Source organism: Mus caroli, chromosome 3 (genome assembly GCF_900094665.2).
Source record: "Mus caroli chromosome 3, CAROLI_EIJ_v1.1, whole genome shotgun sequence".
Taxonomy (NCBI): Eukaryota; Metazoa; Chordata; class Mammalia; order Rodentia; family Muridae; genus Mus; species Mus caroli.
This window is the reverse complement of record NC_034572.1, coordinates 135,873,079-135,889,529: the sequence shown is the minus strand read 5'-3', so window position 1 is coordinate 135,889,529 and position 16,451 is coordinate 135,873,079. Positions and strand designations below refer to the sequence as shown.

At 34.9% G+C, this 16,451-nt stretch overlaps 1 protein-coding gene across 2 annotated transcripts in view; it reads right to left on the bottom strand.

Moving 5' to 3' along the window:
• Positions 1–543: 543 nt before the first annotated feature.
• Positions 544–16,451, bottom strand: part of LOC110290935 (guanylate-binding protein 1) — a 29,634-nt gene continuing 13,726 nt past the window's right edge. The window contains exons 9-11 of one of the 2 annotated variants that reach the window (XM_021157847.2): positions 8,571–8,673; positions 8,103–8,296; positions 544–1,628 (exon numbers count right to left, since the gene is read on the bottom strand). In XM_021157847.2, the coding sequence (XP_021013506.1) occupies positions 1,518–1,628; positions 8,103–8,296; positions 8,571–8,673 (408 nt within the window). In that variant the 3' untranslated portion in view covers positions 544–1,517. The remainder of the gene's footprint in view (positions 1,629–8,102; positions 8,297–8,570; positions 8,674–16,451) is intronic. The other variant, XM_029475557.1, reaches the window with a different exon arrangement.

Below are 16,451 nucleotides of genomic sequence, written 5' to 3'. Positions count from 1 at the left end.
CTGTGAGAAGTGTCCCAAACTGTGTTTTGAAGCTCTGAAGATGTCTAATTAATCCTTATGCTGATCTACCCACGGACTAGTACTTAAAACCTTCCAGGGACTTAACACAAATAAGACAGTAGGTCAGACTTTGAGTACAAGTGTTGAATTCTTCTACAAGCACACATGATACAAGCATGCATTCAAAAGTATACTACAGAAACACTATACCCTCCACTATTATGCTATAAGTTAATGTACCACTAGAAGTGTTTTTTTAAAGCCCTGGGTTTAAAACACTATACCACCACCAGAAAAATATTTATGCAGAAATTATCTTTGTGTTTCTGTATTCCACAAGAGTGAAGAGCCCTATGACTGTGACATTTCCTTTGTGTGGTACTGTTATTCTGAATGTTCAGCTGCAGAGCTGAACCCCTCATCATTGGGCACCTATGTGACAGCTAAGAGTCTTCTAATGACCTCCCCTCTTACAGAAATTTAGGAGAGGCATTTCTTACATTATGAACAATGTACAGCATGCACTTGAAACAATTATGGTAGGCTTGATCATTTTTATTAACAGCTTTCACTTAACCCGTGCTTCTGCCACATTGTAGAAGGCATTTATCCTCAGAGATATGCAAATCATGTCATAGCAGCAAAAGAAAGATAAAAATGAAGGTTGGTTTCACAAGAGGTGGCACTGTGATCATGAGCCTCACAGGAATAGAACGAAATTTATTTTGAGTTCTCCATTCTGTGATTGTAGAAGTCATTCTAAAACTCTTATAAGGAGAAAGTGTTTTTAGAAAATAAAAAGAGAGATTATTAAGGAAACACAGTAGGCTGGAGCATGAAAGAAAACAAGAAGTTCTCTAAATGGGGGAGGTGCAACTCCCACTCACCTATGCATTCTGTCTGGAGGGAAATTTCTCCCACTCTCCAATGAGTTTCTCTGCTCTCCCAGCAGCCACAGAGCCTTCCCACATTGAGCACTGCCCATTGTCTACCCTGGGAACCAATGTCTGCAGACATCATGAGACCCTAGGAGCTGTGTCCTATGGTTATGTTCAGACTTTTATCATGTTTACAACATGCCAATCCCAGCTTAGGGCAAGCTACATCTTTGAATTCCTTATGAGCACATGACTAAGAATATCCAGAAAGGGTATGTGTGAATCAAAAAGGTCTTAACCGAACAGAGGTGCCATATCACTGTGTTGTAAAAACCAATCCCAACAATACAATTTAGTATGTCTACAGAGTCCATGTTTACAGTATCAAATATAAGACCGATTAAAAATCACATGAATCTTTACTTCTAACACAAACATGAACTGAGTCACCTCATAAGCCAAACATTCTTTTCACATATAAACTCCACTTTGTGAACTTTATTTCTCGCTTCTTCCTAATAAAGTGTCACTGTGTTCAAGTCTCATTCAGTGCCAAGCTGTGTCACTGTCCAAAGCTGTGTCCAAAGTTTATTCCTTGATGAGTGGAAACAGGGTAGAGAGCTTTAGTCTGTTCAAATTTTAAAGTATGGAGCATGGTGAAGGTGGAGGCATGTTCTTGATTTTCTCTATCTCTTGACGTAGTTGCAAGCTCTCATTCTGGAATCCTTCCTTGAGAAGTCTTTCCTGTTCCTAAAATGGAGATGGAATTTGAACTCAGAAGGCATCTCACATTCCTCAGACTCTCACAGACTCTGCTTTGGTAGATACACTGAACCCTGCGGGGATTTTGACATTTTTCTGAAAAGTCTTTTTTTTTCTTTAACTTCCATAATTTCTCTCCCCTGTCTTGTACACACACACACACACACACACACACACACACACACATTTCTTTCTCCAGCTTTAGAAATGTAGACTGACAGTTTTGAACACCAGTTCCCTAATGCACTCAGGCCCAGTTCTTACTTCCTTAGATTCATGGAAAACACAATTTTGTATAAAATCAGCACCAGCTTGCCTGTTGTTCTTTGCCTCATCTCTGACACATGCTGTACAAATTCTCAAACACATGAAAGAAGGTGATAAAGAGGGCTTAATCCAACTGGAATGTCACTACCTGAATCGGAATCAGGGCAGGTGTTCAATCAGGGGATTTACTACTTGTCCCAGTTGTAGTAACCAAGACAGAAGACGTATTGAAGCAAGCGGGTCTTCAGTGCTCAGGCAGTTTCATTAACAACAATGGAGGCTTAGTGTAGATGTGGAGGAATGGCCAGAAAACAAGATGTTATGGGCAATTTGAGCATTTGACCACTTTGTTTAAACATTTGAGACTGACTCTACTCTTTAAGATGCTTCCAGAGTTAAGAACATTCTAGGCGTGGCAGACACAAAATTTCTACTGATCTCATTCAATATAAAAAAATTAAAAGCTGAATACTGTGTCATAGAATATGATGCAAAAACCCATTTTACATGTAGATATTACAATTACTCTATTTAGCACAGGAGAAAATAATAGTCCTTGATAAGTTAGTTGAGGATTCTATCACAGAAATCCTAGATAACACCTGAGAAGAATTTGCAATTCAAATCTACAGTTTAATAGACATACCCTGGTAAAGAGCTTCATTTGGCAATAAGCAGACTTAAAGACCAATAATAGTTAGGAAAAAGAGCAGTACGGAGATGAGAATATACTACAGTTTGTGAGCGATATTCTGCCATTGGGGGATGGTATGTTATTTATTGCCCTTGGATTGAGAGTGGGGAGGATGGAGCACAGGTCTCTATTCATAACTCATTCAAGCTTAGACCTTGTGAACCTAATGCCTCAGCCTCCCCATATACATTGTTGATTGGAACACCCAGAACTGAAAATTTAAATGGTGCAGCCAACTCTGCTGGCCCCTATAAGGCCTGCCTAACAAAAACCGTCCAGGTCCACAGAAGAATAAAGAACCAGGTAAAGGGCTGTAAAAGAGTTCTCCAAGAAAATGTACCCAAGAAACAGGCTGGAGTGGTCACTCCCATATCTAATACAGTAGACTTGCAACCAAAATTAATCAAAAGAGATGGGAAGGACACTTCATACTCATAAAAGGAAAAATCCACCAGAATGACTTCTCAATATTGAACATATATGCTCCAAATGCAAGGGCACCCACATTCGTAAAAGAAACATTACTAAAGCTTAAACCACATATCAAACCCCACACATTGATAGTGGGAGACTTCAACACCCTACTTTCACCAAAGCACATGCCATCAAGACAGGAACTAAACAGAGAAATAATGAAAACGAGGTTATGAATCCAATGGACCTAACAGTGAGGGGGATCATTACTCATATCGCATTCATGGACCATTTTGACCATTTCCTATCTATCCTAGGTGGAAGGTATTCTGCTTCTGAAGTTCTGCAGCTGATCAGCCTGACCTAGTCCCTTAAAGATGGCTTCCCCAGTCTCCAGTTGGCACTTCAATGTGACACAGTAGGAGGCCAGGTAAAGCTTCTTGGGGGAGGGAGGAATTGTGCTTCTCTAAGTTGAAGTCTCAGGGAGAAAGGGGGAGGGGGATTTATCTTTGAGCTTTGTCTTGCACAACTCTAGGAGCTTGTGTTCACATAGTAAAAGCTCACTGCAAGTTTGCATATTCAGATAATTAATTTAAAAACAGGTTATAACAGAGAATGCCTACATACATATACACTAGGAACAATTATCTGCCTTAACTTTCTTCTTGCAGGGTCCTGGGAAGTTTAAAACTATAACTGGGCCATCCTTGAAGTCTTGTTTTGACAAACTCAGTCAATATTTTATCTCCTGTTTTTGCTTCTGGGTCCTGTGGTGTATATCTTCTTTATGACCTTTGTTTAATGATTTCTGTAACACCTTGGAACATGCCCTAAGTCTTAGAAGTCTGCTGTTATCTCAGAAGCAATTAAGAAGTCCTGTTGTAGAAGGAACTGGAATGTATCTGCAGATGTTGCCATTTGGAATCATGTGTAAACCTTTCATGGTATTTGTTTCTGCAGAATAAATGCTCTTTTGTCTATGTGTACTAGCTGAGTCTGGGTTCATCCTTCAGTGATTTTCATATCTATAGAACTTTTCACCCAAACACAAAAGAGTATTTTTATATCAATACTTCATGAAACCTTCTCCAAAATAGACAATATAGTGGCTCACAAAGCAAGCATCAACATATATAAGATAATTGAAATAACTTCTTGTATCTTATCAGACCATCATGGATTAAAGTTAGACTTTAACAACAACAGAAACAACAGAAAGCCTAAAAACTAATGGAAATTGAACAACTCCCTACTCAATGATCACTTGGTCAGGAAAGAAATAAAGAAAGAAATGAAAGACTTCCTAGAATTCAATGAAAATATAGGCACAACCTATCCAAACTTATGTAACAGGGTTGGCAGGGTTAAAAGTTTCCTTAAAAGTTCATAGCCCTGAGTGCCTTCATACAGAAATTAGAGAATTCTCATACTAGCAATTTAAAAGTACACCTTAAAAGTCTAGAAAAAAGAAAGCAAACACACCCAAGAGGAGTACATGGCAGGAAATAATCAAATTTGGGGTTGAAATAAATCAATTAGAAACAAAGAGAACAATTCAAAGACTCAACAAAATAAGGGACTGGTTCTTTGAGAAAATCAACAAGATAGTCAAATCGTTATCCAAACTAACTAAAAGACAGAGAGACAGGATCCATAGTAATAAAATAAGAAATGAAAAGGAAGACATAAAAACAGACACTAAGGAAATCCAAAGAAACCTTAAGTATTACTACAAAAGCCTGTACTTCACAAAACTGGAAAAATCTAAATGAAATGAATGATACTGAATGTCTTTCTAAATGGAGAGCACTTAAATGAAGATCGGATAAACTATTTAACCATTCCTAAAACCCCTACGGAAATAGAAGCAGTTATTAAAAGTCTCCTAACCAAAAAGAAAAAAAAAAGAGCCAGATGGTTTTAGTGCAGAATTCTACCATACTTTTATAGAAGAGATAATACCAATAATCATCAAACTATTGCACAAATAGAAACAGAAAGACCATTACCAAAGGCATTCTATAAAGCCACACTTACCCTAATAACTAACCACACAAAGACTCAACAAAGGAAGAGAACATCAGACCAATTTCTCTTATGAACATTATTGAAAAATTACTCAAGAAAATACATGCAAACTGCATCAAAAAAAAAAAAACACATCAAAAACATCACCCAGCACGATCAACTAGACTTCATCCCAGGGATGCAGAAATGGTTCAATTTATGAAAATCAATCCATGTCATCTACCATATAAACAAACTGAAAGGAAAAGTAGATCTTATGAACACCTCATTGGATGCTGAAAAAGCCTTTGACAAAACCTAACACTGTTTCATATTAAAAGTCATGGAAATACCAGATATGAAAGGTGCAAACCTAACCATAGTCAAAGCAATATACAACAAGCCAATAGATAGCATTAAATTAAATGGAGAGAAACTTAAATCAATATCACTAAACATGTAGACAGGTTGCCCACTGTCTCCCTATCTATTCAATATAGTTCTTGAAGTTCTAGCTAGAGCAGTAAGACACCTAAAAGAGATCAAGGGAATACAAATTAGAAAGGAAGAAGTCAAAGTACCACTGTTCTCAGGTGGTATGATAATGTACATAAATGACCACCAAAATTCTAGCAGAGAATTCCTAAGCCTGATAAACAGCTTCAGTGAGGTAGCTGGATATAAAATTAACTCAAGCAAGTCAATGGCCTTTCTGTACACAAAGGATAAACAGGCAGAGAAGGAAATTAGGGAAACAACACCTGTTACAATAGCAAAAAATAATATAAAATATTTTGTTGTAACTCTAACCAATCAAGTGAAAAAGCAAGAACTTCAAGTCCCTGAAGGAAAATATCAGAAGATGGAAAGATCTCCCCTACTTGTGGATCAGGAGAATTAACATACATAGTGGAAATGACCATCTTACCAAAAACAATCTACAGATTTGATGCAATCCCCATCATAATTCCAACATAATTCTTTACAATCCTTGAAAGAGCAATTCTCAACTTCATATGGAAAAACAAAAATCCAGAAAAGCTAAAATAATCTTGTGCAATAAAAGAACAATTGGATGCATCCCCAACCCTGATTTCAAGCTATCCTACAGAGCAATAGTAATTAAAACTAAATGGTATTGGCATAAAAAGACTGGTTGAACAATGGAATAGAATGAAAGACCCAGATATAAACCCAAACATCTATGGACAGTTTTGGACAAAGAAGCCAAAACCATGCAAAGAAAAAGGAATGAATCTTCAACAAGTGATGCTGATCTAACTGGATGTCTGCATGTAGGAGAATTCTAATAGATCCATAACTATCACCTTGTACAAAACTCAAGTCCAAGTAGATCACAGACCTCAACATCAAACCGAACACACTAAATCTAATAGGAGAAAAATTGGGGGAACTGCCTTGAATTCACTGGCTTGGCACAGGAGACAAATTTCTGAACAAGAACATCAATAGCTCAGACACGAAGATAAAAAATAAATGGGGTCTCATGAAACTGAAAAGCTTTTGCAAGGCTAAGGAAACCACCAATAGGACAAAATGGCAGCCTACAAAGTGGGAAAGAATCTTTATCAATTCTTTATCAGACAGAGGACTAATATCCAAAATATATAAAGAAATCAAGAATATCAATTCTCAGAGAATTCTCAACACAGAAATCTCAAATGGCTGAGAAGTACTTAAAGAAATCTTTAACATCCTTAGTCATCACTGAAATGCAAATAAAAAAGACCTGAGATTCCATCTTATACCCATCACAATGGCAAAGATAAAAAACTCAAGTGGCAGAACATGCTGGCAAGGATGTGGAGAAAGAGGGACACTCCTCCAATGCTATTGGGAGTGCAAACTTCTACAAATCACTTTTGGCAGCTCTCAGAAAATTGGGAATAGCTCTATCTCAAGACCCAGCTATACCACTCCTGTGTATAGACCCCAAAGATTCCCCACTATACCAGCGGGACAGTTGCTCAACTATGTTCATAGCAGACTTATTTGTAATAGCCAGAAACTAGAAACAACTTAGACATCTCTGAACTGGAGAATGTATAAAGAAAACATGATAACATCTACTAAATATAATATTATTCAGCTATTAAAAACAAAGACATCCTGAATTTTTCAGGCAAATGGTTTGAGACCTGGGTTGGGGAGTGTATAAGAGTGATACTAGCTGAGATTCCTATCAGCAGGGGATATAGAGACTGAACTCACCACCTCCTATAGGTAGGCAGGACTTCCAGTGGAAAGAGGACATCATCCCACCCATAGATCCTTCAACCTGAAATTTGTTCTGCCTACAAGATGCACAGGGATAAAGATGGAGCAGAGACTGGGGGAATGGCCAATTGATGACTGGCCCAACTTGAGACCCATCTCCGATGAGCGATGAGAAAGAGTCAATCCCTGATACTATTTATGATACTCTGCTATGTTTGCAGACAGTAACCTAATTTAACTATCTCCTGAGAGGGTTCATCCAGCAGCATATGGAGAGACATGCAGAGACCCATAGCGAAACATCAGGTCTAGTCTGATGGAAGAGTTGGAGATAAAATTGACGAAAGTGGCAGGTGAGTCAAGGACTTCACAAGAAGACCACAGAATCAAGTAGCCTAGACCCATGGAGGCTCCCAGAGACTGAATCACCAATCAAAGAGCAGGCAGGGTTTTGACTTAGCTTCCCCACCCCCATTTGTAGCAGATGTGAAGTTTGGCCTTCCTGTGGCTCCACTAACAGATGGAGCAGGGACTGTCTCTACCTCTGTTGCCTACCACTGAATTCCCTTCCCCTTCCTGGACTGCATGGTTGGGTCTCAGTAGGAGAGGATATACCTTGTTCTGCTGGGAGTAGATGTCCTAGAGTGGGTGGTACCCAAGAAGAAGAAGGGACAGATGTAATGAGGATAAGGAATTATAAGGGCAGAACTGGGATGAGAGAAGGGAGGGATTGCAATTGTGATGTATTTTAAATATAAAATAAATTACAAGAGAAAACAAAGAAACGCAAAACTAACCAACCAAAGAACCCAGTGCAGCCAGAACTCAGTGCAGCCAGGTACCTGAAGTTTAAGGGATATGATTCTTTGTTGCTCTGCCATTAACTCTTTCCGTTCCTGCTCCATCTTCTCAGTCAGCTGTTTCATGTGCTCTTGATAACTCTGTTCTTTCTGTTCCATCAGCAGCTCGTGCTTCTTTTGCATTTCCGCCAATGCTCTGTTTGCTGCCTCTGCGGCTTCTGCTTTTATACGTTCCACTGAGAAAAGAGAGAAGCAAAGGAGATGAAGAATACATTTTGGGAGAGGCTTTTGTTTTTGTTTTTTTTTTTACCACCTTGTGGAATCTTTACCCTGAAAACTGGATAACAAGGAGGCACAGTGAGTGCCATGTCTACTAGTTTAAAAACAGCCACCATGAAGTTAAGAGTGACATTTGTCATTTTTTTCTCTACAATGATGAGGTGATATGGACTAGTATTGCAACATATGCCAAGAATTTCCAACATTGGGAATATTCTCAGTAGCTCTCACCTTCAATCTGCTTTTCCTTTTCTGTGAGTGACTGGTCCATCTTTAGAAGTGTATCAGCCAAATCCTCCTTGGACTCAAAGTATTTTCTCAGCATCACTTCAGCCTAGATGTTGAAGGGAGTTAGAATGAGGAAGTAAGTATATGAGTTGAAGACAAATCATGCTTATTTTGTTCAATTTAATTTTATCAACTATGCAATAAATACCTTGTAATTCAAACAGTATATTTCTTTTTTTTTTTAAATCTATTAAAAGAGCTATTTATATTTGCTTGGAGAAAACTGTGACATTATGACTACACACAACAGTAGCCACTTTCTGGTCCAGTGTTACATGTACTGCATTGTATCATGAGATTCAGGGAACCACTGTATTAAAACAAACAAACAAACAAACAAGCAAACAAACAAACAAAAAACTAAATCACTTTTGGTAACTTCCATAATTGTTACTATGCAGTACATACGTATCCTCACATTGGATCTAATTTCTGTTCACAGGACTGTCTGATATTTACAGTTCCAGCGGGCATGTGTGCAGACTGTGAAAACGTGCAGCCTGCTTCACTGATCAGAAACTGAGTTTTTGAGGAAGAATATATATGAGTATCAGGGTAAAGGAACTGAAAAGATAGACCATTTACTTGAAAGTAGTAGAAATACCAGCATCAAACATCAACAATAAACCCAGCAACATATTAACTTTTGTTTAAAAAAAAAAAAAAAAAGTCTCACTGGACTAAAGTTATCCCATTATATTACATACTGAAATCTTTAGTTTCTATTGAAATATATGTATTCTTGATTTGATTTTTAATTGAATTATATAATATTTGGTATATCTTTATATCTAAGATTTTTTTTCAGATTATATGCTGAGTTAAGCGATATAATTCCTGTTCTGTTTTTTTTTAAGGTAAAATATTCTTAAAACTATGTAAAGGTTAAAAAAATATCTTTAACACTACTACTAAGTAACCTATATAATGAAATTCAGGTGCTGTTTTTTTATATACATATTTTATAGGACTGGAAACATGACATAATATATTTTCCCTTATTTTGCTTTTAGACTTCTTCTGAGAAAAGCTGATTTCTTATTACATATAAAGATGCTTAAAATGACATCCCATGAAAATATTTTAGATAATTCTATCAATACATCTATTATATAATGTTAAAAATGAGATAAATAAAACTACAGAATTTGAGTCATCTTTGAATTTTTGAAAACCATCAATATTTTTCTAGTTTGAGATTAAACCATGCATAATTTTAAAGTTTATCAAAGTAAATTTAGATATAAAATGATTTATAGTTTTTTAAAAAATACTTGTTCTAGCGGTATAATGTTTATATATTTATTTTTTTCTAAACTTTGATTATATAGTCACAAACAGTGAAGCAGGAATTATTCTATAGATAATTTAAAAATTAAGTTTTGTATAAATTTGTCATCGCTACGTTAAATATGTAGTTCCCATCCAGAATGGATTTCTTAAATGTAAAAAATGTAAATTTCAGAATGCCAAAGACGTGAACTGCAGTGACTACTAGACACTGGGATGTTTCTGCAGCTTTGTGGCACGATGTGGGTCCAACCCAGGGTTTCCCTGAGTTTCCTCTTGTCTAATTTCGTGTGCAGAAATGTGCAGTTCTAAACTCCAAACGTCAACCACTTTTTCTTAGAGTATTTTTCTTTCTTTTTCACAGCGCGGAAAAGGATATGCTAGTCAATTCTGCAGCTTACCCGAAGCAGTATGATTTGCACAGAGTCGACCAACAAAAGCATCAACTTTTCAACTTCATTATCTTGGCCATCCAGTTAGTTGTGTAGCTGAGTGTTAGATTTCCAGCGGAGTCATCGTGGCCACGTGTAGGACCTAATTGCTCTCAGCAGGCCTGAGAAATGAGTTGAAATGTGCAGACTGTAGAAACTCCATAGGCAACCGGCGTTGCCTCTCCGATCAGTGTGTGCCTGTTTACAGCACTATCTATCCTTCTCTCTCCAAATGTCACTGAGCCCTTTAGATGTTTATATTCACCATGAGAAGCCAGTCATCAAGATAAAAGAAATTTGTGCATTATAAATGCAATATCACTGTTTTAAACTTGACTGTTTTATATTATTTTTGTGTGACCAAGTGTTCCCCAAGCTATCCCAACTTTACAAGAGAGATGTGACTATGTTCTTTTCATCTGTGGGCTATTAAAATAAATGTTGTATCCTAAAGACCCACAAAATATCAAAGACATTCTGTAGTTATATACACCGTGTTGCAAAGTGTTTACTGTACTATTTCAAAGCTTCTAAATAAATATAAAATATATATTATATTATATAATTTTCCTAAGATGTGATACAAATTAGTTGGTTTTTAAATGGATTCATACAGCCCTCACCATACAATAAAAAGAAGGCAATTCAGGGTCCCTAAGATTAACTGAGAAATACTATCAATAGTTTGTCCTAATTTTCATACCTTGCTCAATCCTGTATTCTTCTTTCTTTAAAAGAAAGTGAAGTTCTAAGCTGCAAAATTTTGTCAAGAACTCATTGTGAATTTTCAATGCCAAAGATGTAGCTGTTAATATTGTCAGGCGGAGCACAGAAGATGTAGTTTCAAAACATCGAGCAGTCTACATGATTCCGATTCTATTTCCACGGCTTCTGAATTTAGCATCACTTAAAGCTTTTATAAAGAAACTATAAATTCACCTGTATTTGTTGTTAGGAAAAAACTGGGTGTCTGTACATTTTGTGGTGTAAAATATGTAACTGAAGATTTTACTATTTTAAGACGTTCTCATCATATAATTCATAGCATTTTATTTTACATAGTTTTACATAGTTTTGTGACTCTTAAGTAAACATGAATAAAAATCTATAACTCTATATATGAATATATAGAGGTATATAAAATAATTATCTGAGCTGGTATGTATTAACAATAAAAATATTTAAAAAGTCTCTAAATTTAAAAAAAAAACGTTAAATAAATTTGGAGATAGAAACATGATACATTACTGTTTCAATATTATATGTGAAATTTTTATAGCTTAAATGTAGTCAATGTCTTATTAATGAGAATATTCTTCATTGGTCAGCCTTGAAAAATTAATTTTGTCTTATACTTTCATGTCAACAAGGTTAATTATTAAATTCAGAAAGACATATTTTCCTTTAGTTCACATATTTTTTTATGCTGTTGTCTGTTGCTTGTTGAAACAGGGGATGAATAAGAATCAGAGGATGTATGAGAGATTCATCCAAGCAATTCATGGAATAAATTTAACTGCCCTATAAAAAAGACTCCAGAATGATATCAAGATATTTACCAAGCCCAAATCATAGGCTCATTTTGAAGTGATAACCTTTATTTTCATCGGGTTATATTCTCGCTGTTAATTTGAGCGACAGAATGAAAGAGAATAGACTAAAATGTGACACTTAACAAAAGAGCTCCATCTAATTTCATATGACTTAAAACTGATTTTAAATTAAGATTGATCATTAAAATACATACATGCAGTCATTAGCACTTCTCATATTAGTTTAGAGTTATATTTAGTGTCATTCTTTTGATACTACCAAGTTACATAATAGTGTATTATAACGCCAATTAGCTTATAGCAACATACTGTAAACATCACCCTGTCTCCGAGGGACCATTTGAAAAAGAAACCAGTTGATCATGTGTGTTTCCAAAGCACATACACTCTTGGGTGCCACAGCAGTCCTTTTTCAAATGTATGGCATATTATGTGATAGATTATTTTAGTAAGAAGATGTTATATATAATTTAACTGAGAAAAGGTTTGTTTTTTCTAATTACTTCTAAATCAAGAAAAATTTTTTCAATCACTTAGTACTAAAATTGTTTTTGCTTCAATGTACAGCCCTGGCTTAACAACCACGTTCATCTTTCATGCTCACCTCACAAGCAATGGTTGTACTAATTCACTTAATTTAAAATGTTTTTTTTTAATCTTTCAGATCATATGCAATATACGTTAGACATCCTTTTCTGATAGATAGTTATGTGCTAGCAATTTTTATATATCATAGCAACTCTCTAGAGTAATCTGTAGTTTTAAATTATGTCATCATTCTACCAAAACATACACAATTTGACAAACCAAATTATTAAAACACATAACATTAAATGCTAGGATCATTCATCAGTTATTGCATGCAGGATAAATTAGAAGTGACAATGGAGATATGGTTTCAGTAAATTGAGTAAAATATTATGTTTCAATAAGAATGCCTATTAAAAAAAGCAGTGAAACAAGAGAGCGATGAAATACTACAGGTAGTTTCAGCAACACATCAAGGAGAGGCCGTGTAATTTTCCCATTTAATCTGACTGTTTCCATATTCAGTCTGCTAATATTGTGTACATGCTCAAGGAAACAATAGTCTTAGACAATGTTTCATCCATAATACACTTCCAATAAAAAGTGGAATTTACTCCTTATTTAGTCTCATTAGTTTTAGAGCAGTAAAACTCAAAAAATTTTCCTGTGGAAAGAGTGTTGTACGTTTTTAATGGTATGTCAAATGACAATTTTTAGGAATATTTCATCACATGTAAAGTTATAATTTTAATCTGTGAGCCTAATTTTGTAAAATCACCTTAAGTCAAGTCTATAAATATTGCATCATAATGGAATCAAAGATATAACAATGTCAATGATATAAATGTGTCACCCTTTTTAGGAAACATGTATATTTAATTTTAGGAAAATATTAAATGCAATGCCTTTATCCAACATTGTGACTTAGAAATTCTATAGAGGATATAAATATTTTCATTATTCATTCTCTTTTGTTTCTATTTTGTGCTAAAATTTGTCCTCAGATGCTCTGAAACATTGAATTCCTTTTGCTTTTCCATGAAATGGAAGAAAAATATTCCCAGAAGTTCTTGACATATAGGCTCTCAGAAGTAGGCATTGATATTACTGTAGAATCTTGCAGAGTTGTGTATGGAGTTCGGTTGATCAAACTGAATGTGATGAATGTTTGCCAAGTTAAATAAGGAATTTATGGTATTGAAAGATAATGAGACTGTTTTTGTCATTATGTTTAATTTTCTCCTTCACAACAATATGTAGCATAAATACCGACAGAACTACAAAACCTTTAATATTGGTACACTCAATGATTTTGCTGGAATCATATTTTCTCATACCGGCAAATTTTTTTTGTGTTCTTAATCCTTCCTCAAGTCTAATTTTGTAGTGGTAAAGGCTTTGCATTAACATCCTTTTTATGTTCCTTTTTTAAACAAGGAATACCAGAAAATTGCTAAATTCAATATTTTTTACATCCTGAAGTAGTAAAGTTATTTTGTATATTGTTAGTACTTCAAGAAATATCCCCCTGAGAAGTTGGACAAAACCCTTATGCAGTAATCTGTGAAATTGTTCAGTAGAGAATATTTTCTGCAAACACTTGGCTTAGATTTTAGATCTTAGCATTCTGTCAGAATGCTGGTAGCTGTGTGCCGCCAGAGTATAGCAGGCAATAATAAGACTTTGATTCTAATACTTTTAGTGTGCATGCATGTGTTTCTAATCACTGTTATTTTTCAAGTATTTGTAAAATTAGAAAAAATAATATCTTTTCTTGAAAACTCGTCCGATGCTTAGTTTGAAGTTTTTCTCCCCAGATGTTTTTTGAGGAGTGTGAAAATACTGCATTCTGGATGCAGAAAATATTACATTTTCACATGCAACTTAAAAAATTCTGGAAGATAGAACTCTCACTTCCCAAACATCTGTATGTCCTTGAGCTGAATGTGAGCAGCGAGCTTCAGTTCTGTGGACATGTCTGATACAATTATCTGTGAGTGAAAACAGGGTATTCTAACACATGAGTTTCAGTCTTAATTGCAGTGTTGTTACTGTGAATGCTATAATCATACATAAGTAAAATGTGTGTAAATGTAATATATTATTTTATACTGCTGTATACATACAAAATAAATAAAACTAGGATACATATCACACCATCTTTCCATGCATGGATCTTCCACTGACGTCACGGGAGTTTGAATAAAATCACCAGTGGTAAACATGGCCCTATGTATAGAAATGACGGATGCTGACAGAGTAATTTCAGTAAATTTAGTCTTAATATCACAGGTCGAAGGGATATTGCTTAAAAATGTGTATCACTTGAAATAGCATATGGGAAACTTTGAAGAATTTTTCGTGTTTACAGATTGAGTGTCATCATTCAATTCCATGTGAATCTCAGGATTACCCCCAACAAATCTTTTAAGTCAACATTTTTCCAATTAGTGCTGGATTATTTTAACTTAAAACTTTTAAAGTAATATCACAAATGTTAACACATAAATAAATTGCACATAAAATGTGAGTGTCTGCAAGTGATAAGGTAAACAATATCTAAAATGAGAAAAACCATCACTTCATAATCAAAGTTCATGGGAAACACAAGGAAAAAAAGTCAAATCGGTGTCATTTTTCAGAAAAGAAACTATGAATGACAGGAGTGGTGCATCTTATATAATGTCAAAATCATCTAAGTTAGATCTATAGAAACTTTGCTTTCAACAAGCCAAAGATAGAAACAATGTACTTTTTATTCTCCTGTGTGATCAGTATAAGTACTTTTCATTAGTTCAACCTGCACACACTCAACTTAAAAGCTTCATCTTATCAGACAGCAAGGAAAGGGCTAGGCATTTGTTTTTCTTTGAACTTCTTTTCTATAGAAAGGATGAACTGAGATGATAATTCTCCATAAAATGTAATAATTATGCTTTGCCTATGTTTCTTCTTATCCCTGTTGTCATTCTTTCTGACGACCATAGCAACAGTTTTTAAATAAAATTAAATGCATCATAAAGGTAAAACAAAATTCTACTTACTCACCTAGTTTTGGCCATCACAAGTTATAAGCATATTTTATATTCTTTCACAAAAATTCTAATTTGATTAAGAATGCAAACAAATGAAAAGGAAATGTATAATGGTGAAACGATGGAAATGAAGTAATTGAAATAGTCAATGAAGGCTGAGACTGACTTAGAATAGATATTAACCTGAAAATATATAAAGCAAAATAATCACAGTAAGGAAATAGAACTAGAACAGTATCAAAGATCATCCTTCATATAGAAGACAATAGTTTACTTTTAGAAACTACACACACACACACACACACATATATATACATATATGTATATATATGTGTGTATATATATATGAATATATATATTCATATATATGTATATATATATATGAAATGGAGTACCCTGTGAAACACCATTTTTCTGATGAATCATTCCCCCAAATGTTTGCAACATATTGAATGATATGATCTCTGTTTCTAATTTAAACAGTTTCATGTGGCAGAAAGTGAAGGAAGATATTTTTGAAAAGTTGCTTCACTCTGATAATAACTGTGCAATCTAGATAAGTATTGCTAATTATAGGACTTTTTCTGAGAATTAAGTGAGCTCCTTATGGTTAACTATAGGTAGACTGTTATTATTAGCATCAGTCTTATTATTATCATTTCAATCACTTTATCACCATCATTGATTTTAAACACTGTAGAACACAATCTACACATGGAAAACACCCCAGCCTACTGGAGAGTTGTAGTTAAGCAAGGATCATTTCAAATCCTGAAGGTGAGTCTACACTTCTTTGAGTACCCATTCATCAGCTCTGTCACTCTGTTTGCATGCAGAATGCAGAGCAGGAAATAAACTCATCCCTACCAGAGGACTGATCTTTTTTTTTTTTTTTTCAGCTTCCTCAGCAACTCTAACAGAATAATTTATTTCTATGATTGAAAAATGCAGAAATCTGAATGTACCATAGCTACACCGTTGATGCCA